Genomic DNA, 24,529 nt, shown 5'->3' with positions numbered 1-24,529 from the left:
TTTAAATAAGTACATTTCCACCACAACAGACCAATAAGTGGTAAACCAAATTTTATTAACATTAAAGTAACAGTATGGCATGTTAATACTTATATTACAAAGAAACAAACCTGTATAAATATACTGTAAAGGGCCCAATGTTATGTCTGTAAACAAGCCAGCAGTACAAAATGTTATAAAGTGAGAGACGGTCCTGTGGACATGTTATGGGGTTTAGTCATAACATGTAGAATTTCTCACCTGTCACTAGAGTGTCTGGATTCTGGAGTGTAGGGTCTTTTTCTCACTACCGATTGAGCACAACTTCCTATACCAACTCTCTGCCACTGGGTGAATCACAAAATGCACTCTGGGAGAATGGCCTAGCGGCCATTTTGTTGGAGACCAGCAGATACAGCAAGTGCAGGAGTGAATTGCTCATTTATGCTGAGCAGATGAAGTCCATTTGTCTGTATTGGATAAGACAAATATAATCTATAATTAAAGCTAGTGCTTGGCATGCCCCATGCCATGGCCTGACCATACACCCTCTGGTGATGCCCATGAGTTTTTGTGCATTTTATCCTCTGAAGTTAGAAAAATGTATACTCAGAAAGGCCTGCGTTTTGCTTTAGAAGTGGTCACCGTACAATTTTAAGAAAACTGATATGTAAATACTTTATTGCAGAATTGTGGCATGGGCAGAGATATTAGTGTCTTCCAAAATAAATTGGAAGGGTGATCCCTGCTTTTCAGTGACTGCTAGTGGAAGAGGGGCCAGATTCTCTGTTACTAACAAGCCTTTAGCCCGTCATGTACTTTCTGTGTCCCAAAACTGATCCCTCTTAGGGGTCCATACACAATTTACTCACACATGTGGCCAAATCCAGGTTTTTGGAGTTCAGGTCTAGCACATGAGTTTGATGGTTTGAGCTTGTGGAAGCCAAAAACTGTCCACAAGCTCATCAGAGCGAAAGACATTATGGAGTCTGTTCCAGGGCTCACTGTTGCTACAGCAAAACACATGTGGGAGAATGTGGACTCTAAGAGGAGGCTTAATAGACATAAAGACATTGCATGGATGGGTATCCAGGGGGGTCTGCCTCTCAGGACATTCATGCACTCCCGGAATCTGTGCAGATATATTCACTGCTCCTTCTGTATCACCAGAAGGGAAACAGCACAGGATATTTTTTGGGACTGCCCCACTGCACAGGCACTGCTGGTTGCCTTGGAACATGAACTTAAGGACAGTGTGCTCAGGACTTGCCTTTCATACCATTCAGTATTTCATGGATTATATTTTGGGACCCACACTATTGAGGCAATCCAGGAGGCCTGGCGCCTTATGAACTGTTTTAAGGACGCTATTTGGCTTGTCAGGAATCGCCTCATTTTGAAGCTGGAGGTTACCACCCAGGACTGTTGCAGGCTGATCCACAGCCTGCTAAGAGACTATAACAACATTGGCAGTCCTGAGGAAGATGATTGTTGTCTCCCTCTTCTGCCCCCATATGTTTTTTTTCATTAAAGCCTTGGGCTTGAGTTCCCCTCCCTTACCCCCTCCAACCCATTCCCCCATCACTGTTTGAAGTGTTATTGAATGTCATGCCTTATTTATGCACCCTTCCCATATTTGTGTCTGTGCTCAATAAAGCTTCGGGCCTGTGATCTCCCCACCTACCCCTCTCACCCACCGTCCCCTCACATCCATTGCTTTTTTTAAATGTTATATTGTTTAAGTTTGTATGGTTAGTGCAATACTCAATGTATAGTGTAGGATGTCATATCTTGTACTTTATGCCTTGTATTGTACTAAAATATATGAATGATTATGTTTCACGGTGTACTGTGTACACTTGAATGTAATGTATTGTGTGTTTTTTGTACCTTTATACAAATAAAGCTACTTTTTCAATAAAAAAACATGGGTTTGATGGTGCCCAATTAGTAAGATAAGATGATGGTCGCACACTGTCATATTACGGTCAACGGGATTGGCAGTTGTTTTCGGCAGTGACTTGCACCCAATTTGTTCTAGAATAGTCAAATTCACTATTGCAATCACTCTGTACATGAGCACTTTTTGCAAGAATCCTCAATTTTTTTGAGATGCTTCATTCACTCATGTCTAATGTCTGAAATCTCTGAAAATAAATAAAACCATAGATAGCCAGACTACCACCCAACTGTTCCTATTTTGGCAGGACGATTCCTATTCGCGGCCCACAAATGGGACAGGGTTTAATGGGAAAGTGGGTGTGTTTTGACCAAATATGGCCATTTGTGGGCAGAGTTTGGCCATAACTGGGTGGAGTTTGGGTGTGACATGCTTATTTTGTCCCACTTTAGGGATTCTGAATTTTGAGAGCTATGGGCCAGTCCTAGGCATAGATTAACTGTACACTTTTTGTTCTCTGCTGTATGTAGGGAGTTACTGGTAAAATTGAAATGTTAAGTGGACCCATCAGCTACACACAAAGGAGGCAGCCATTTTGGGCTAATATTCATGCAGCTTATCAAATCACTAAGAAGTAACTTTGTGCCTTATGTCACAATGATGTCAATAGTTCCCGTTGAATAGAATGGCTTCCCGTTGTGTGTAGACGACAAGTATACGTTAAATCTGGGATCTCCTTATTGGGAACAAACTACTTCTATATAGGATCTGAACTTATTTTCTTCCCGTACAGTATGTATTTTTTTAAGGATATCAATGCTATGTCACTGTATAATACATAAACTCTGCGCCATTTAGTGAAGAACGTGAGAGGACGCGTTATGGAGTCAACTGTAGCTCAGGCTTCAGGCCTGTAATATGAAAACAGCAGGGTTTTCAGGAGACATCTGGAGTGGGGGGAATTATTATGTTTCACACAGGTGCATGGTCCTTTCATAAAGTCCTGAGGGTCACACAGGCCATTGTAGTCTATTCTATGCTCCAGCTTGACCTTGACGGTATGCTCCGTGTACTATACTCGCTGACCTGTGCCCCTCATTATATGTTTTTATTTTTGTGGGGTCACAGATGTTCCTGAATAGGCTCTTCATTGTTGACCTCCAGTCCATTCTTCCTCAGCAGAGTCTGTTTCTGAAGTCCCTTTAGCTTGAACAGAAGATCCCGTATAAACACCTGCAAAACAAGGAACGGGATTAACTATTTTCTTAAATGAATACTGTTGTGCCGTGATTCACTGAACATAGATCAGTTATGTGTTACACAAATATTTTGTTTTTATACAGTTTTTAAATAGAAAATGTTTGAAAGAATACAACAGTATGGAAATGAAGGGGGTACTTGGAAATACTGAAACAGATGGTCATTTTTCACATATTTACTAATCAGAGATTACAGAAAAGGGTAAACATTTAATAACATTGATAATTTAAAACTTAATGATTAACATTGTTTCATGGTATACTGGTATACTTCTAAATCTCCACTTTGACCACTGTGTGTGTGTGTGTGTGTGTGTGTGTGTGTGTGTGTGTGTGTGTGTGTGTGTGTGTGTGTGTGTGTGTGTGTGTGTAAATATACACACACGCAAACAACTTATTGCCTTTTTACTTTGTTTTAATGTCAGCATAGTAAAGTACTTGACAACATAAATATAGATCTTTAAATAACAAGAATCACTTATTAGAGATTTCAAATAATTATATCCTGTGTTACCCTTAGGTAAACCTAACAAGAAATATTAGGAGTAAGCATGATCCGTACTATTGGTAAAATTGGATACTTTACTAGACGTAACAGTGATAGAGCTTAATCATTATTACTGTACATATAACCTGAGCAATACTGCTTTACTACTGCCAGAAGTGTAACAAAAATACATAGAATTTACAGATCATGGAATGTGGATTGTACAAAGTTATAGCTATTTATAGCTTTTAGTCACCCCAACATCATAGTTCTAAAGAGGGTCACCTCTGCAACAAACGCAACACTATTAACCAACTTCCTCAATGTGAAAAATTGAATCATGTCAATTATTCAAAAAATGTGGTCAAACTGCCCTTTTGTGTGATTTTCCAACTATCTCGGTTGCGTCAGAGGAAGAGAGAATAGACTGAAATATTACATACTCATGTGTAGGTAGTGCGAGGGCTGAACAACGTATACATATATGCTCATGTGACACTTCAGTGCAATGATGGACAGTGCTGGACAAAAATACTATCACCCTTGCACTTTTTTCAAATAACTCACAATTTCCTCTAAACATAAATTGATATGTACAACAGGTCTCCAGAATTCTTTCTCTGTTCATGAACCTTTGTTTTTGATTCTGAGTTTAAAAACTGTACATCATTTTAAATCAGAAAATGAAAAGAAATGGCATTGAAAAACGAATGACGTCCTAGACTTCATTTAGCCCTTGATCAAAATAACTGCAATCACCTGCTTCCCACAGCCATGGATGAGCTTCCTGCACCTGCCTACTTGCAGTCTGGTCCACTCTTCTTGCCTTCTCCCAAATGATGATATCAGACCTCTCCACATGTGTTATATGGGATTAAGATCTGGACTTATTGTTGGCCACTTCAGAGCCTTGTCTTGAACCATTCCTTGGTGCTTTTTGAAGTATGTTTGTGATCATTGTCCTGCTGGAAGATCCATGAGCTTCAAGACCCAGCTTTCTGATACTGGGTTCAATATTGCACTCCAAAATGGCCAGGTAATCTCCATAATTCATGATGACATACACATGTTCGAGACACCCAGAGCTAGATGCAGCACAGCAACCCCAAAACATCACTGAACCTCCTCTATGCTTGACTATGGGGAAGGTGGTCTTTACTTTCAAAGCTTCAGTTTGATTTCTGTAAACATAGGGATGATGAGCCAAAAAGCTATTGTGGTCTCATCTGTCCACAGGAAAGTCTCCCAGAAGGAATTTGGCTTGTTCATGTGTGTTCTGGCAAACTCCTGTAGGCTTTCTTGGCGGAACTATCATTGGTGCAACAGGTGCCATGAACCGGGGCCCATGGAGATAATGGGGCCTGCTGCATGGGAGATGCAGAGTGTCAGGGGCCCCGGTTCCCACCTCTCCACCTCCCTGCACTGGGGCCCACAGCTCACTAGTTCCGCCTCTGGTCTGAAGGTCAACTTGAATCTGTTTGGCGGTCCATCAAGGTCTCCGGAGATTGATTTATAGCCTTGAGATTGTCCATGCTTGGCTACAATCTTCTGTCTGGCCTCCAGACTATTGTCTGTCTTTCTTTCTTTTCTCCGTGTAATGAGTGATTTTTATATTGCAGGTACCTGCTACTGACCACAGGTGACTTCAGTCCAAAGTGAAGGAGGATCACCAGCTTGACATCTAATTATTTATACTTCTAAAAGGTGCCAAAAACTTTGTCCGGTCCATTAAGGGTTTCTGTGTGGAATACGCTACGATTTAGTACTTTCTATGTTTTATTCCACTGTAAACCAAAGAAATACATATGTGGATTCCAACATCATTTTTAACAATTTTCTGGAAGACATGGTTCATTATTAGAAAAAACTGCAAGGGTGCCAATATTTTTTTAAATAACTGTAGGTGTTTGTCAGTACAAAGGAGATCTAAGTGAGTGATTTGTGCAGGAATTAGGTGTGCATTCGCCAAGTGTGTGACTCAAGACTAACTGTAAACACACACTGCCCTTCTATCACTACATCCAAACACATGATTAATAAACAGAAGGACATAAATAGTAATTAGAGGCCAATGGATCCTCTGGCAGGTTTTGCAGAAAAACATACTGGCTGGTTATTGTTAGCATTCGTGTGCTTATTGCCTATAAAAAAATGTATCTCCCCCTCAAATGCAACATGGTTTTACCAAGGCGCAAATTTACTCCTATTTTATACTTTGCCCTCCTTAATGACTCAGGCCCTTTCTGTCTTCTTAAGGGTCTGAATGCACCAAATGAAAAGGGAAGATTTTTCTTTTCAATGTCCTGCTCTCTGGGCCATTACCATGGTTTCCTTAGGTGGACCTGAATACTGCTGACTCCGTAAGATTTTGTGCTCACACAAGCACGCCCTTAACAGGAAAACGTTTAGACCTCGGCTGCAAGGAGGGGTTTATTGACCCCAAATAGCTCATTTATTAGTGCCAGGTGGAGGAAATGACCAGGACATAGAGCATAACAGACACATTTTACAGCCAAAAATGAAATCCTCACTAAGGAATCTGACACACACAAGTTCTGTGGACACTGCACCCACTGTACATTGCCCACACCCATCCTCTCACACTTCTCTTCTCAAAACCTGAGCCTCCATCTTCACTAACAAGCACCAAGAGCTGAGTCTCTCCAGCAGCCATTTTGTCGGCTGTTGATATGAGAACGTGGCCATTCAGTGCACTAGGTCACAGGTGCAAATTAATCACTAGAACACATTACTGCAATACTATACAGAACACTGTATATAAATATCTTCAAGAAGAATTCACTAAAATTACGTCACCTGGATCTTTATTCCCACCAAATACAAGACACGTGGGGCCTGATTCATTAAGGAATTTAAAATAAGAAGTTTCTTATTTAAGTCTCCTGGACAAAACCATGTTACAATGCAAGGGGTGAAAATTAGTTTTCTGTTTTGCACATAAGTTAAATACTGACTGTTTTTTCATGTAGTACACTAATATCAACTTTAAATTTCAGTGTACAAATAAGCTATCAAGTATTTGTGTGCTACATGAAAAAACAGTCAGTATTTAACTTATGTGCAAAACAGAAAACTAATTTTCACCCCTTGCATTGTGACATGGATTTGTCCAGGAGACTTAAATAAGAAACTTCTTAATTTAAGTTCCTTAATGAATCAAGCCCGTGATGTTTATTAAGTGGAGCAACGCTAGGAACCATCCACTGTGTTCTCAGTAACTAAGTAGAAATGAAATTACATTTGCAGAATAGCATTTCCCACAAACCCCAAATAGAATAAATAGAATACCGTCCAAGAAATTAATTCTGTAAAGTAATTAAATTAGTATGGCTGCATTCCAAGAAGGAAACACTCTTAAAGCTGCACTGTTTGTATACTGGTCCTGCTTATAGCCCCCTAGATTAGAGGACAGCGGATCGATTTTATCTTTTACTGTTTTCATGTGTCAGTTAGTTGTGTCAAGAATACAGATCTGGAGATGCTGGAAGGCAGGATTCAGCAAGCACCACAAACACTACGCATTGGATTATATTCAGTCAGTTATCTGAGTGAGAGAGTACAGTCATTGGGATAGTCTGCAATAAAACTCATGGTGGTCTGGGGAGGGAAAATATCTTTGTAAAAGTCTGTAATAAAACTCAGCAGTAGTCTGGGGGTGTACAGTCCTTGGGATAGTCTGCACAGTCCACAGAAGGCTGACATCTGGTGGTCCTGCCCTAGATTCCTGGTTAAGAACTTGATCAAATCGATTTTGCAGACCAATGTCTCTTTCTCCCAGGTTCTTTCTTCTATCATTGTGAATCCACTCCGCCACGCGCCATCAGAATAAGCTAATACGACATATAGTATTTGCTGCCACCTGCCAGCTAGCAGCGGACTGGAAATAGACTACAGCTCCCTCGCTCCAACTGGCACCTACTACATGGAGTTCATGACCAGTGTCCTCTATAACTCATCAAAATCTTTTACCAAAACCTGGGAACCCTGGACATCGCAATTCAACATCCGTCCTCTATTCTCCACTACCCCATCTGGATCTTTCCCTTTTCCTCTCTCCGTCTCCTTTAGCACCCAGTTTACTGTTATTGAAAGACTCTGGGGCAGTACAATATGTGGAATGGTGTATAATAAAACTCACAGTGGTCTGGGGAGTATAATATGTGGAATGGTGTGTAATAAAACTCACAGTGGTCTGGGGAGTACAATATGTGGAATGGTGTGTAATAAAACTCACAGTGGTCTGGGGAGTATAATATGTGATATGGTCTGTAATATCACAGTGGTCTGGGGGAGTATAATATGTGATATGGTGTGTAATATGGGGGTCTCCCTGTCTTCCGCGCCCTCCTTCTTGGGCCCCGTCGTTTGCGGATCCTCCCTCCCCCTTCCCTGCCCTCTCTAGCTGTGCATTGAGCGTACTGAGTTGCTGTGTTTACTGGGGAGTATAATATGTGGAATGGTGTGTAATAAAACTCACAGTGGTCTGGGGAGTACAATATGTGGAATGGTGTGTAATAAAACTCACAGTGGTCTGGGGAGTATAATATGTGATATGGTCTGTAATATCACAGTGGTCTGGGGGAGTATAATATGTGATATGGTGTGTAATATGGGGGTCTCCCTGTCTTCCGCGCCCTCCTTCTTGGGCCCCGTCGTTTGCGGATCCTCCCTCCCCCTTCCCTGCCCTCTCTAGCTGTGCATTGAGCGTACTGAGTTGCTGTGTTTACTGTACTGTGCTGTCTCCCATTGTATTGTGATTTTGTTTGTCTCTGTACGGCGCTGCGGATGCCTTGTGGCGCCTTATAAATAAATATTATTAATAATAATAATAATAATAATAATAATAATAATAAAACTCACAGTGGTCTGGGGGAGTACAATATGTGGAATGGTCTGTAATAAAACTCACAGTGGTCTGGTGAGTACAATATGTGGAATGGTGTGTAATAAAACTCACAGTGGTCTGGGGGAGTACAATATGTGGAATGGTGTGTAATATCACAGTGGTCTGGGGGAGTACAATATGTGGAATGGTGTGTAATATCACAGTGGTCTGGGGGAGTATAATATGTGGAATGGTGTGTAATATCACAGTGGTCTGGGGGAGTATAATATGTGGAATGGTGTGTAATATCACAGTGGTCTGGGGGAGTACAATATGTGGAATGGTGTGTAATAAAACTCACAGTGGTCTGGGAGAGTATAATATGTGGAATGGTGTGTAATATCACAGTGGTCTGGGGGAGTATAATATGTGGAATGGTGTGTAATATCACAGTGGTCTGGGGGAGTACAATATGTGGAATGGTGTGTAATAAAACTCACAGTGGTCTGGGGGAGTATAATATGTGGAATGGTCTGTAATATCACAGTGGTCTGGGGGAGTATAATATGTGATATGGTGTGTAATAAAACTCACAGTGGTCTGGGGGAGTACAATATGTGGAATGGTCTGTAATAAAACTCACAGTGGTCTGGGGGAGTACAATATGTGGAATGGTGTGTAATAAAACTCACAGTGGTCTGGGAGAGTATAATATGTGGAATGGTGTGTAATATCACAGTGGTCTGGGGGAGTATAATATGTGGAATGGTGTGTAATATCACAGTGGTCTGGGGGAGTACAATATGTGGAATGGTGTGTAATAAAACTCACAGTGGTCTGGGGGAGTATAATATGTGGAATGGTCTGTAATATCACAGTGGTCTGGGGGAGTATAATATGTGATATGGTGTGTAATAAAACTCACAGTGGTCTGGGGGAGTACAATATGTGGAATGGTCTGTAATAAAACTCACAGTGGTCTGGGGGAGTACAATATGTGGAATGGTCTGTAATATCACAGTGGTCTGGGGGAGTATAATATGTGATATGGTGTGTAATAAAACTCACAGTGGTCTGGGGGAGTACAATATGTGGAATGGTCTGTAATAAAACTCACAGTGGTCTGGTTAAGAACTTGATCAAATCGATTTTGCAGACCAATGTCTCTTTCTCCCAGGTTCTTTCTTCTATCATTGTGAATCCACTCCGCCACGCGCCATCAGAATAAGCTAATACGACATATAGTATTTGCTGCCACCTGCCAGCTAGCAGCGGACTGGAAATAGACTACAGCTCCCTCGCTCCAACTGGCACCTACTACATGGAGTTCATGACCAGTGTCCTCTATAACTCATCAAAATCTTTTACCAAAACCTGGGAACCCTGGACATCGCAATTCAACATCCGTCCTCTATTCTCCACTACCCCATCTGGATCTTTCCCTTTTCCTCTCTCCGTCTCCTTTAGCACCCAGTTTACTGTTATTGAAAGACTCTGGGGCAGTACAATATGTGGAATGGTGTATAATAAAACTCACAGTGGTCTGGGGAGTATAATATGTGGAATGGTGTGTAATAAAACTCACAGTGGTCTGGGGAGTACAATATGTGGAATGGTGTGTAATAAAACTCACAGTGGTCTGGGGAGTATAATATGTGATATGGTCTGTAATATCACAGTGGTCTGGGGGAGTATAATATGTGATATGGTGTGTAATATGGGGGTCTCCCTGTCTTCCGCGCCCTCCTTCTTGGGCCCCGTCCTTTGCGGATCCTCCCTCCCCCTTCCCTGCCCTCTCTAGCTGTGCATTGAGCGTACTGAGTTGCTGTGTTTACTGTACTGTGCTGTCTCCCATTGTATTGTGATTTTGTTTGTCTCTGTACGGCGCTGCGGATGCCTTGTGGCGCCTTATAAATAAATATTATTAATAATAATAATAATAATAATAATAATAATAAAACTCACAGTGGTCTGGGGGAGTACAATATGTGGAATGGTCTGTAATAAAACTCACAGTGGTCTGGTGAGTACAATATGTGGAATGGTGTGTAATAAAACTCACAGTGGTCTGGGGGAGTACAATATGTGGAATGGTGTGTAATATCACAGTGGTCTGGGGGAGTACAATATGTGGAATGGTGTGTAATATCACAGTGGTCTGGGGGAGTATAATATGTGGAATGGTGTGTAATATCACAGTGGTCTGGGGGAGTATAATATGTGGAATGGTGTGTAATATCACAGTGGTCTGGGGGAGTACAATATGTGGAATGGTGTGTAATAAAACTCACAGTGGTCTGGGAGAGTATAATATGTGGAATGGTGTGTAATATCACAGTGGTCTGGGGGAGTATAATATGTGGAATGGTGTGTAATATCACAGTGGTCTGGGGGAGTACAATATGTGGAATGGTGTGTAATAAAACTCACAGTGGTCTGGGGGAGTATAATATGTGGAATGGTCTGTAATATCACAGTGGTCTGGGGGAGTATAATATGTGATATGGTGTGTAATAAAACTCACAGTGGTCTGGGGGAGTACAATATGTGGAATGGTCTGTAATAAAACTCACAGTGGTCTGGGGGAGTACAATATGTGGAATGGTGTGTAATAAAACTCACAGTGGTCTGGGAGAGTATAATATGTGGAATGGTGTGTAATATCACAGTGGTCTGGGGGAGTATAATATGTGGAATGGTGTGTAATATCACAGTGGTCTGGGGGAGTACAATATGTGGAATGGTGTGTAATAAAACTCACAGTGGTCTGGGGGAGTATAATATGTGGAATGGTCTGTAATATCACAGTGGTCTGGGGGAGTATAATATGTGATATGGTGTGTAATAAAACTCACAGTGGTCTGGGGGAGTACAATATGTGGAATGGTCTGTAATAAAACTCACAGTGGTCTGGGGGAGTACAATATGTGGAATGGTCTGTAATATCACAGTGGTCTGGGGGAGTATAATATGTGATATGGTGTGTAATAAAACTCACAGTGGTCTGGGGGAGTACAATATGTGGAATGGTCTGTAATAAAACTCACAGTGGTCTGGGGGAGTACAATATGTGGAATGGTCTGTAATAAAACTCACAGTGGTCTGGGGAGTACAATATGTGGAATGGTGTGTAATAAAACTCACAGTGGTCTGGGGGAGTATAATATGTGGAATGGTCTGTAATATCACAGTGGTCTGGGGGAGTACAATATGTGATATGGTGTGTAATAAATTATTTTGAGGCTTCCAGCATAGAGACTAAATGTGTGCCACAACAGAAATACTCCATGAGGTCCAATTGTTGCACTCCACCGGCAGTGTTGTATACTGTGCTTGACAGGTACCTGTCTGAACTCTGTATAGATTATTTCATTGCTGGGAATAGAGGTGAATAATCTGTCTTTGCACATAAAAACACAATATAGTGTAATACAGTACATGATAAAATATAAAAATACAGTATAATGCAACAAAATACAATATCATAGGGGCTGTGTGTCCCTAGCTGCACACTACATATGTCTGCCTGGCGGATGAGAGGCAGGCAGAGGATCCTGCCCAGCTGCTTCCATTATGTTTTAAACACAACCAGAGTGGCCTGGTAGCGCCCTCTGACTGTTTCTCAGCCGCTAGGTCCAATCAAAGTGAAGACGGGGGTGAGACTCACCAATCAGAGTGAATGAGGGGTGGGGCTATGCTAAATCACCTTCCCACAGCCAAAAAAAAAGTCTAAGTCTGCCCTTGAGGACAACATGGCTCATTTGGGCGACATATAAAGAATGTTATGTTCATTCTAGGTTTTTTTTATTACATAGACTTTACCAAGTACTTACTTTTCACATTCAGAACACTGAGGGGGGTTTGATAGAGGTTATGGACATGTGGTGCACCTACGGTAACTACTATAACTGCAATATAATATAATATAATACTAAACAAGATCATATAGGGAACCATATAATCCAATTCAAACAATGCAATATAATATAATGGAATGCAGTAAAGCACAGAATAACAGTCCAATATAGTATGATGCAATAAATACCTCTGTGCTGTTAGTACAAGACCGGAGGGTGACCTGGGAGGGAGAAAATAGAGATTCAATGATCAGAGGTTGTGTACACAATCCACTGGGAGCACTAGTTATATTTACATTAATCTGATGACATCATTTCTCTCCCTATATAGAAATAAATGCAGCTCCTTATGAAGTGAGATCCTTCTTGCTGTGCTGCAGTCTAAGGGGTAGATTCATCAAACTTTCTAAACAGGAAAGGTGCAGATGTTGCCCATAGCAACCAAACAGATTCTAGCTATCATTTATCTAGTACGTGCTAGATTGGTTGCTATGGGCAACGCCTCCACTTTTCCTTTTAGAAGGTTTGGTAAATCTACCCCTAAGGGGGAGTCCAATTAACCGCAAACTGTGTCATGAACGTTCGTGAGACACTTTACGGTGGAGATTTGAAAAAAATCTCCGTTCATGAGTGGAGATTTCTACCGCATTTACCAGCAATGTGCGCGGCGTGATGTCCACTCGCCACGTCACCGGCAATTGAATTCCCCCCTAAGTATCATGCCTAGTGGGCAGAGTCTTTCCTTACCCTAAGGGTCAATAGTAAACATTCATATAGATAGACTAACCCTTGGAGCCACAGGTGGATTCACAACGTGGCCGAGGGAAATTGATAAATGAAGATAAAGTGAAAAAAAAAAATAACAACACAGGACAACATTGATTGATGGGGGGTTTCATATTGCACTGTACACCTAGATGATTTGCCCTGCACATATGAAGGTGCACACCTACTCTCTGCTAACGGGAGACTCCTCTGTAACCAGGATATGCCTCGGTTTGTGGAGAGGCAGAAACATCTGAAGAGGAGCCATTGTGCAATAGTCCTATGTATTCCTCTGTAGGACCACTCCTTTCATTAAGTTAAACGTTTTTATGCTAATATACAGCTCAGTTCAGCCTTATTATTGGCTAATCAGGAGAGGGAGGGGACTGTCTCTATTACATGTGGCACTTGTGTGTTTAAATATTTATTTTAGATTGTACTAAAGATGCTGAAGCGTAACTAGAAAGAGCCATTAAAAGTACATACAAAACCTGCTCAGATCTGATCAGAGGAGGGCTGGCAAGACTCGACTCAGCAGCCTATTTTAAAGGAAAAAAATGAAGGTGGCCCGGTGACCCAGCCCAAGGTAGCCCACTATGGGACTGTCCCCTGCCCCCCATTCCAGCCTGCCCCTGGATCTGATGCACCAAGCTATCCTTTTGTGGGGTGGAAATGGTCCTGCTTCCCTCATGTACAGGAAATGTCCCTAAATATGGACCCACTCCCTTATCCCATTTCAGGAGTCTCAATCCGCAAAATGAAATCTTGTTTTTTTGCACTCAGTAAGGAACGCCATCGCAACGCCCAATGAGACCCACAGACTCTTATCTTTTATTGATTGTGGATGTAAAGGAGAGGAGAGAATCAACAGACTGTCAGGGTCCCGGATGTCATAGGCTCAGTGGAAGCCACTCAATTACATAATGAAATGTATTCAGGGGGAAGGGAGATTGGGGGGGAGGGCTGAGAATAGATGTGAGACCCTCGCCCCCTCACTCACTGCCAGCGTTTATCTGCTCTGCATGTGTGGGAAAGGCATTAGTTCTTGACCACATCAAAGCTGGGACAATTTCAATGAAATTCACAGAAAGAGCAAAGATTACAGCTATCAGCGGAATGTTATTCATCACTGGGCAGATGTCTGATGTGGTTCATCTCTTTCCAGTGTAATCTGCAAATAAAGCCAGACAGCCCAACATCACAGACTTTTGTCAAAACATCTTAAAGGGCCACTAATCAGGAACAAGAGTTGCCTTACAAAGCGATGAAGGTGACCCAGTAACAGTAGAGGAGTAGGGTGGATTTACACCATCCCTGAGTAGTGGAAAAATCTGCCCTGCGCCCACCTGTAAAACTGGCATGCTGCCCTAAATGCAGCTTCGTCATGTACGTCAACTTATAAACAATGACTAGGTGGGGGTAGAAATGCATCTTTGCATTTGAAGATAAAAACCTGTAAATATTTCTGAAAAAGGTGCTGTATGCCATAGCAACCAATCAGATTCTCTGGGATATTTTTTTACAACAGTTTAGAAGGAGGAAGCGAACGTCTAGTGGGTTGCTATGGGTTATGGCATTTTCTTCTTATCCCTGCAGCAATGTTCATAAATGTTCCCCAGTGTGCCCCTGAAATAGGACAGGTGGGATATTTACTGGCTTAGTTATTTAAGAACAACCTGTTAAGTCTAAACTAAGAATGGCAGATTCCTGTCTTCCACTAACTGAGATCCTTTTTGGCGTTACAGACAGTGCATGTTCTGCTTTTGAATCAGGAGACTTGTGCAGGGCACTCATGTGGCCTGAAATTTTTGCAGGAAATAAAACCAACCCTGTGTTGTTTAGGTCTCAAATAAGGTAAAACAGTTATAGGAGCCTATTTTCACTTGTTTTGTTAATTTGGATTCATCAAGAGTCTGAATTATAGGACAATAAAGGCAAAATCTGGACAGACGAAATTTCTACATATATAGGATTTATTTTTGGTAGTAACCAGAACATACTGGACTGAAACAGTGCCTGTCTGCTCTCTCCTCCATATTTGCCTCCTCTGGGGTGGTTTGCGTAGCCATCCATGCCCGGAGAAGGAATGGGTGGGGATCCAGGTCATGCACATATAGTAATGATGGGCCTGATTCATTAAGGATCTTAACTTAACTTAAGAAACTTCTTATTTCAGTCTCCTGGACAAAACCATGTTACAATGCAAGGGGTGCAAATTAGTATTCTGTTTTGCACATAAGTTAAATACTGACTGTTTTTTCATGTAGCACACAAATACTTGATAGCTTATTTGTACACTGAAATTTAAAGTTGATATTTGTGTGCTACATGAAAAAACAGGCAGTATTTAACTTATGTGCAAAACAGAATACTAATTTGCACCCCTTGCATTGTAACATGGTTTTGTCCAGGAGACTGAAATAAGAAGTTTCTCAAGTTAAGATCCTTAATGAATCAGGCCCGAGATTATTACCATGTGACGTGTTGCATCACTCTCTCCCCTTCTCCTTGTGCCCAAATCAGAGCTGCTGGAGCAAAGGTGTGACACAGTTCTGCCAAAATATGGAGCAGCCAACTGGATAACATAATATCCAACACTCCTCACCTGTAGGCTGCTTCTTCTCTGCTCATCGGTTTCCATTTCCAGGAGGTCATCAATGTTCACCTCATCAGGTATGTCCATCTCCTGCAACACAGAAGAAACATGGGTTGGTGGGGAAAGGGTTAAAGCGGAGAGCTGGAACTGGCTGATAGCCACATCTGTGTGGAGGAAGCAGCAGGAAATGGGAGGGGTGTACATGGCGTGTCTTCAGGATGGCAGATATGCCTCATGGGGCCACTAAACCAACTAATAGGGTTATTATTCACTAATTAGCATGAGGTTCCTGGAAGAAGTCAAATCTCCACCGGGGAACAGAGTCTGAGAGTTACCATTGAATCATTCAGAGGTCACTCTGTTAGCTCAGTAAAATGATATCATCAGAGGCATTTCATTGGGTGAAATGGGACACATTCCTAAATATAAGTCTTATCTGATGGACGTGTCACTTACATACTGTGGAGGCAGCCATTGTGTGGGCGAAACCAATAATCATCCTATCAATTCATTAGGAATGTGGTCAAGACAGCCATTTTGTATCACATGACTAGGTGATGTAACTCTCTCCTAATGCACAGCTCCCAGCATTTCTGATATGGCCTGTCAATTTGGGGTCAGGACCAATGATGGTAATGTCGAAAGGGAACATGACCAAAATTGTCTCAATTGTGAAACTCAGAGCTGTTGGGCGATATGTCCTAGTGAACTACATTCACTATGGGCAGCACAGTGGCTCAGTGGTTAGCGCTTCTGCCTCATAGCGCCGGGGTCATGAGTTCAATTCCCAACCATGGCCTTATCTGTGTGGAGTTTGTATGCTCTCCCCATGTTTGCGTGGGTTTCCTCCGGATGCTCCGGTTTCCTCCCACACTCCAAAAACATACAGGTAGAGTAATTGGCTGCTAACAAAATTGACCCTAGTCTGTGTGTGTGTGTGTGTGTGTGTGTGTGTGTTAGGGAATTTAGACTCCAATGGGGCAGGGACTGATGTGAGTGAGTTCTCTGTACAGCGCTGCGAATCAGTGGCGCTATATAAATAAATGGTGATGATTCTTCTAAATATTGGTCCAGCTAACAAAATGGCTACCTCTACTGTGCATACCCCCCTGAACTGCCCCAAGTTCAAGGTCTACATGTGGTGGCACTTAGCAGCTGGGGGCCTGGCACTGGTGTATGGGCATGGGTTTTGGCTGATTTGGGTGCAGCTTGGGTGAAATCTGGACATGGCCAATTTTTTCAAGCTGTTTAGTCCTGGCATGTTGGAGGGATGAGTGTGTTTTGGGGACTAGTGCTCCCTGGTTTATAGTGGAGCATCATTATTTTCAGTGGCTACAAAGAATAATCCAGGCAGCTCATTAAGTATAAGTGGTGATATAAACAGAAAACTGGTGGATATCATATGTTTAGTATTATTTTATGGTGTTTTCTAAACAGGCAGACAGACTGTGATTACATATAACAAAGCACAGCTGTGCACAACACAACTGCACTGCATTAGTACAACCTAGGCACACAATGCTAGTTAGGAACACTATTATATAGACCAGACCAATCAGTATACAGATCAATAAATCGCTGACACAAACAGCTGACATCGGAGCTGAAATTATATATTACCAGGGCTGGATTTACCAAATAGACTATTTAGCGCACTTGTCTAGGGGAGGGGCGCTGGGCATGCAGACGGCACAATTCGGATTTATTATCTCACATCAATGCTGAATTGTGTGTATCAGACTGTACAAGCTCAGTGGCAAAGGTGTATATATTATATGGAAATGCAGAGTACGTATTTGTGGTATTCAAGTATGAAATATCTGGGTTATACACACTTTGCACCCTCTAACATTTACAAAAAGCATTGAATGATTGAACAGAATATAATAGGGCAGCGTATGGTCAATTCATTTCTGATGAGGAGGATCTTCTAAAGACATTTTTTATTTAAAATGCTCTTCTTCTATAGCTATTAATCTATAATGTCCACAAGTATATACAATACAATATATAGCAGTACAAGATATAAGAAAGTAACTGAGCTTTATTATATCACATGGAGAACATAGGGCCTGATTCATTAAGGATCTTAACTTAAGAAACTTCTTATTTCAGTCTCCTGGACAAAACCATGTTACAATGCAAGGGGTGCAAATTAGTATTCTGTTTTGCACATAAGTTAAATACTGACTGTTTTTTCATGTATCACACAAATATCAACTTTAAATTTCAGTGTACAAATAAGCTATCAAGTATTTGTGTAGCTACATGAAAAAACAGCCAGTATTAAACTTATGTGCAAAACAGAATACTAATTTGCACCCCTTGCATTGTAACATGGTTTTGTCCAGGAGACTGAAATAAGAAGTTTCTTAAGTTAAGTTCCTTAATGAATCAGGCCCATAGTTTGGATCCCACAGAAGATGGGCCTACGGAGGATACTGCAAGTCAATACTTTGCAGTTAGGACAAGTTTCCAATGCTCCCACTACAATGATCTCTCGTTAATATTCATCCAGCTGCCTTGGAGGAACAAACAGACATCTCATTATTTACCTGATGTACTCTGAATACCCCGGAGGCAATTTATGAAGCACAAAGCGTCTGCTGAGCAGTGCAAAACCAACTCTGAACTGGCCTAGATTACCACTGAAGGACATGGGCTTAAGGAGCAAGTTGGCAGGGTGCAGAGCAGCAGAAGTTTGTACATGCAAAGGGGAGGAGTTGGGTGGAGTGAATGAAATGCGCCTACTTTTGCGGAGCAGTGCAGGGACCAGATTTACTATTATTGAAATAAGATGGTGTGGAAAGGGTACATTTTTCGGGGTATTCTTTGCTGTGCGGGGGGGCGCACACCGCCATTTCAACTCTGTAAAAGGAATTAAACCTACAAATCTTTAATGGAACCCGTTTTGTGCCTCTATGTTGACAGAGGAGTGCATTTGTAGACACACTGAGCAATATAATTAAACTCATACACACCAAAGTGCCACATGTAATAAAAACAGTCCCATGGGCATATTTACTAAACTGCGGGTTTGAAAAAGTGAAGATGTTGCCTATAGCAACCAATCAGATTCTAGTTATCATTTAATTAGTACATTCTACAAAATGACAGCTAGAATCTGATTGCTGCTATAGGCAGCATCTCCACTTTTTCAAACCCCTAGTTTAGTAAATATATCCCCCAATATCCCCTCACTCAGTTAAGCCCTAAAAGAGGCTGGACTGAACAGTATGTTTTGGAGAAAGATGGAAAACTTTATTTTATTGAAATGTGTGGTTCTAAAGTTGTAGCAGGCTCTAATGTGATATGTGAATATTTACATTTTTACACAGTGCGTCTCTGGAGACTTTCATGGCTGACAGCACCCAAAACACACTTCTAGCTTGCTAAAGTTTTTCACCTTGACGTGCGCTGAGTGGAACATCCAGCTGTACAACATCAAGATGTGGGCTACGTAAATTACATCCTCTGTATTTAAAGTATTGAGATAAAAGGACTGTAATTCTATTGTATTCAACTGATAGGCTCCATCCTAATGAATATTTGTTTAGCCCACAAAATGACTACCTCCACTGTGTGATGATATCAGTTGCATTTGAATTGGTAAATACGAGATTGTAGGTCCAACAATGTAATAAATAAATACTGACAAATCCGATCCACTGTTTTCAAAGTATAAAGTAATGATAAGCAAATAGCACGCAGGTCACCTCCCACACTACAGCTGACATAGATGGACCCAGCTGCCAAATTTGCAGATAATTAGCCGATACCCCCAAAGGGGGAAGAGGTGACACTCATAGAGGGGGATGTGCTCCCCAAGGGAGAACTGATTAATGTCACATACACACAGTGCCCATTCAAGATTACTGGAACATGAATGATAGATGTCTCAGAGAAGCTGCTCAGTGCTGGGTTAGTATGAATAATTCATACAAAGTGTCTGTAAGGAAATAGGAATATGAGGATTTCTATAGTCACAAGGAGGTTTAGTGCTGAAGGTTTACATACATATATCCAATGTTCTGTGTTTACATGCATATAGCTAATTCTAAATAGCCTGTTCAATCATTTACTATATAAATACAGAATTGCTCTGTAGCTTATGTCATCATTGTCGCCAACTGTCCCTAAATCCCGCTGCCCCTGGAATGTAAAGGTCTATCCGTAGAAATGTCCCTATTCTTCAGTCTGATACTGACAATAACTGCTCTGTGCAATCCCTCTTATTTTGCACGTACAGTCTACTTCTATTCTCTGTATAAGTTAATCATTATACAAGACAAGTATATAAATGCAAAAATAATAGATTATACCCATGTTCAGTAAACATGCTATTATGAGGATTGCAATGCATGGAGGCAGACAGAACCAGTGCCACCTGGATGGGCTTAAACCTATCTTCCAAGTGTCCCTGGAATTTTGTAAAATAATGGCCACTGTGATGTCATGTTATTGGGAGTCATTGGCATGAAAAATAGTGTTACATATCCATCCATCCTCAATTGTTGCTGGTCTTTAAGGTCTACCCAACCTTTATCCACCAAGTGGCCTATAAAGGTCTAGGATAGCACTGTACCAGCAGAGAGATGGTTTATAGTAACGTGGCCAGTGGGGAGGGCACTGGGAGCACTAACAACTACCCGGCGTTCCCAATGAAGCCAAGGTTTACTCTCTGACACAGCAACAAGTGGTGACATTAACTGAAATCGCTTTTGCATTTTCATGAGTAGGAATTGCACTGTTTTAATTTGAAACCACCTGTAATTTCATCGCATTGGATTAAAGCCCAGCAATATCATTGGATGAAATAGCAGTGCTTCCACTCCATTTAAGAGGTGTCCATTGAAAAAGGCAGGAGAACATGAACAGTAATCGGCATAAAGATGAAAGGCTAGACACTGAGCTATATATGGTGGGCATTGGGCTGTGGTCAAGAGACTGATAAGCTTGGCAATGCATATGGTGGGCGCATAAGAAAGATAAGATGGCACAATATTGTGCTAATAAGCCTGGTATACATATGGTGGGTATAACACTGATGAGTTGGGCTTAGGGTACACACTACAAGATTGTCAGCTGATTATCGGGCCAATCACATGATAAACGACCATTCGGCCTGACATCACATTAGAAGATGAGTGATTATCATTCCAAAGCACATCGTATCGTTTGATTTGATTTTTAAAACAAACTAAAAATCTTGTTGAATGATGGAACAATGCCGTTCCGATTCTGCAGTGTGTATACACTCACGACCAGCAGTGTCCATAGATCTCTATGGAGTGTGCAGAGTCATGATCTTTTCAGCCGATGGTTATGACAGATGAAGAGCACAGATCTGAAAGTACATCTTGTAAAACGTGTTTACGGTGTACACATGAATCGGCATGCTGGTCGGGACATTTTTTTCTGTTATTGGTAAAATTGTTAAAAGATGTCGCATCGGGAAAAAATTTCGGTAGTGTGTACCCAGCCTAAAGCTGTATATGGTGAGCACGTGGCTGTATGTTTCTCTTTTGTGGGACACAGGGTATTATGTGGTAGGTATGAGGATGTTTGGGGCCGTCAGGAGGTGGTGAGCAATGAGTCTGTCAACTATTCATAATCACTATTCTTTAAATACCACAGTAAGTTTGTTATTTGTTTTTATTTTGCATATATGGGAAAGCTTTATGTAAAGTACAAACAATAGGTGGCCCAACCTTGGTCCTTATCTTATCTAAAACTGGTATATTTAGTTTGTCCTGTTTTTCTTCTCTGTTTTGCTATCTGCCCAGTGAAGTAAATATAAAACAGGTCAAGTAATTGCCGAGCGCATTAATTCACAATGGAACAGTCTTGCTGTGAGCTTTATTTATAAACTAGGAGAAATCGCCCCCACAGCACATTTTGTCCAAATGCACCTTTTTATGCTGAAACCAGATACAGAGATCCACGCCCACATTTCGGTTTTTGGATCTGCCCCTGGAAAATCACTCTGTACCCACTTTTACAGGATTGCAACCCAACCAGATATGTGCATGATAGAAAGAGTTAAATCGTCACGTCCATCATTTTATAGGGGGAATTCACAGTGAGTTGCCTCATATGTCATGTATGTGCTATTCAATTGCTCATTGCATCTGGAAATAGAGATCAATTGTACTCTTTTCTACTCACACCTCCAGGAGGCGCTGTATTGAATTCCCCCTATGACTACACCTTCATTACATTAAACTTTTCCTTTCTCTCTCCCAAAATTCTGCTCATTCCAGCATCATTTATGCCACTTTACATGTCAATATTTTTATTACATTGGTCATAATGCACTTATATATATATATTATGTAGGGTATCCAATCGCAAGCATGGATCCAGACCCAATTATTTTCTCATAAATGCCCCCTCTCCATCTCTTTCATTTCATTTAAAAAGTATGTAGCAAAGAAAATTTCACGTCCCATGAGAAGATATAAGATGTTGCAAGATCAATGTATCCTTATGCCAATCTATTTCTCTGGCAGTATTCAAAGCTGCACTCCATTTGGAACGTTGCTACAAATAAGTTTAGTGTGGACAAGTCCTTAAATGACATCAAAATTAGACATTATCATAAAATCACGGAGCAAACCTTAAATGAAGCACAAAAATATCACAAATCTGCTGTTACCTCTGGGTATTTAAAATACAACTTTTACAGCGGCCGTAACCCAGAGAACATTTTTTTCCTGTTGTAAGACTGTGATATTTCCCTGTATGCAGCGTACCTAATCTTAACTGTGTTCTTATATGCCTATGGCAACAGAATTTCAAAATTTGTTCCAGGGATCAAGAGAAATAAATGGCTAAATATAAGGCTTTTATTCCAAATACACTTTTATAAATATATTTGAGTGGGTAGAGTTCCTCTTTAACCTTCTCTCAATACATCACCCTCTTCATCATCATCATCTGCTATTTATATAGCGACACTAATTCCGCAACGCTGAGAACTCGCTCACATCAGTCCCTGCCCCATTGGGGCTTACAGTCTAAATTCCCTAACACAGACATAGCCCAAGAGAGACTAAGGTCAATTTAATAGCAGCCAATTAACCTACCAGTATGTTTTTGGAGTATAGGAGGAAACCGGAGCACCCGGAGGTAAGTCACACAAACACGGAGAGAACATACAAACTCCACACAGATAAGGCCATGGTAATGGCCCCAGTGCTTTGAGGCAGAAGTGCTAGCCACTAAGCCACCGTGTTGCTGATATCCTCTTATCCCTTCATCTCATTTACTTCCCACAAATTTGCTACCATTAACCCTCATACCCCCCATGCCTCCTCAGTTTAACTCCTGTTACACTTACCCTGCCCTGGTACAGCTGCTCAATGCTGTCATCTATCCACTTCTCCACATCCAGCCTCTTCTGCAGCTCCTTGCGGTCATACTTAACTGTGACCCGGGCTTGTCTCCTCTGTATGGGTTGTCCTGAGTCTCGGCTCCGGGATGGGGAATGGGTTTTATTTATCATTCTTTTCCCAACCTTATTTGCTGCCATTTCTGGAAGTCCTGCTCTGGGCAGATATTGAGCTGGGGTTTGTGGTGTCTGCTGTTCAGGGCAACCAATTCATTCAGTTAAGACCAAGATTTCTCAGCCACAGCCAGGAGAATAATTAAAGATGTTCAATTGGATGTTACACGCAGGGTCCTAAACTGATGTTAAAGTCATGTGTTAATGTCATCCGTAATAGTGATGTAAATCTGGTATTAATAAGTACTCCGGTAGTATAGAGTACAAATCTATGAGAAATGTCAGGTCTCCAGTAATTGATCAGCACGTCCAGGACTGTATCCACAGATATAATCCACAGATCTGCTCACAGTCTGTTGTCTCCACGTGTTCATAGAATCCTGAGTACCACAAAGGCCGTACTGTGACAGACAGACATTGTCCTGTGATGCAGTGTTAGTGCTGGGGTCCTGCACTCAGTGCCTCTCCTCACACATGCTCCTCTAGCTCTGTACAGCAGCTCTGACACAGCACAATATCTCTGACTGAGCAGGAGGGCAGGGGAGGAGCTCTCGTAAAAATCACTGTATTGTGCTTGCTGCTATTCCCCCATGGACAGCAGGACACAGACCTTGTGGAAGACCACTTAGAACCTGCTAATACACAGACCTCTTCTCTCCTCTTAATACGCAGCCATCAGAAGACAGACCACTCACCTCTTCCTAATACAGACATCAGGGCACAGACCTCTTACCTCCTCCTAATACACAGACATCAGGGCACAGACCTCTCACCTCCTCCTAATACACAGACATCAGGATACAGACCACTCACCTCTTCCTAATACAGACATCAGGGCACAGACCTCTCGTCTCTTCCTAATACACAGACATCAGGGCACAGACCTCTCGTCTCTTCCTAATACACAGATATCAAGATACAGACCTCTCACCTCCTCCTAATACACAGATATCAAGATACAGACCTCTCGTCTCCTCCTAATACACAGACCTCTCACCTCGTCCTACTACACAGACTTCAAGATATAGACCTCTCACCTCCTCCTATTACAGATACAGGGAGTAGATTTTTTCCAATCTCTGTAACCTGTGGGTGCACAATTTTGCTCCTTCAAATGATAGGCACTGAGTATATCAGTCTATTCCTTACTGAACGCAGGCTAGCCATCATAATGTGCTGAAATGTTGCAGCCAAAACCAAGATTTCAATTTCAGGAAGAAGCAGTGGTGTAAAGTACCAGTTTGCCATTATTTTTAATTACACCATCCAGTTGCACTTTATACAGGAAATCACATTTATAGGGGAACAAATGCCAATGTAATAAAACATCAAA

The 24,529-nt window shown here is 41.5% G+C and overlaps 1 protein-coding gene across 1 annotated transcript; it reads right to left on the bottom strand.

Annotated features, from left to right (window-relative positions):
- Positions 1-34: 34 nt before the first annotated feature.
- PPP1R14A (protein phosphatase 1 regulatory inhibitor subunit 14A) lies at positions 35-23,712 on the bottom strand. Its single transcript, XM_075187109.1, has 4 exons — positions 23,032-23,712; positions 15,699-15,779; positions 12,517-12,549; positions 35-3,112 (listed from the first exon to the last, which is right to left on the bottom strand). Exons 1-4 carry the CDS (start codon positions 23,221-23,223, stop codon positions 3,002-3,004), a joined length of 417 nt encoding a protein of 138 aa, XP_075043210.1. The 5' UTR covers positions 23,224-23,712; the 3' UTR covers positions 35-3,001.
- Positions 23,713-24,529: the final 817 nt, after the last annotated feature.

Source organism: Mixophyes fleayi, chromosome 9 (genome assembly GCF_038048845.1).
Source record: "Mixophyes fleayi isolate aMixFle1 chromosome 9, aMixFle1.hap1, whole genome shotgun sequence".
Classification (NCBI taxonomy): Eukaryota; Metazoa; Chordata; class Amphibia; order Anura; family Limnodynastidae; genus Mixophyes; species Mixophyes fleayi.
This window is presented reverse-complemented; position numbering and strand designations above follow the sequence as displayed.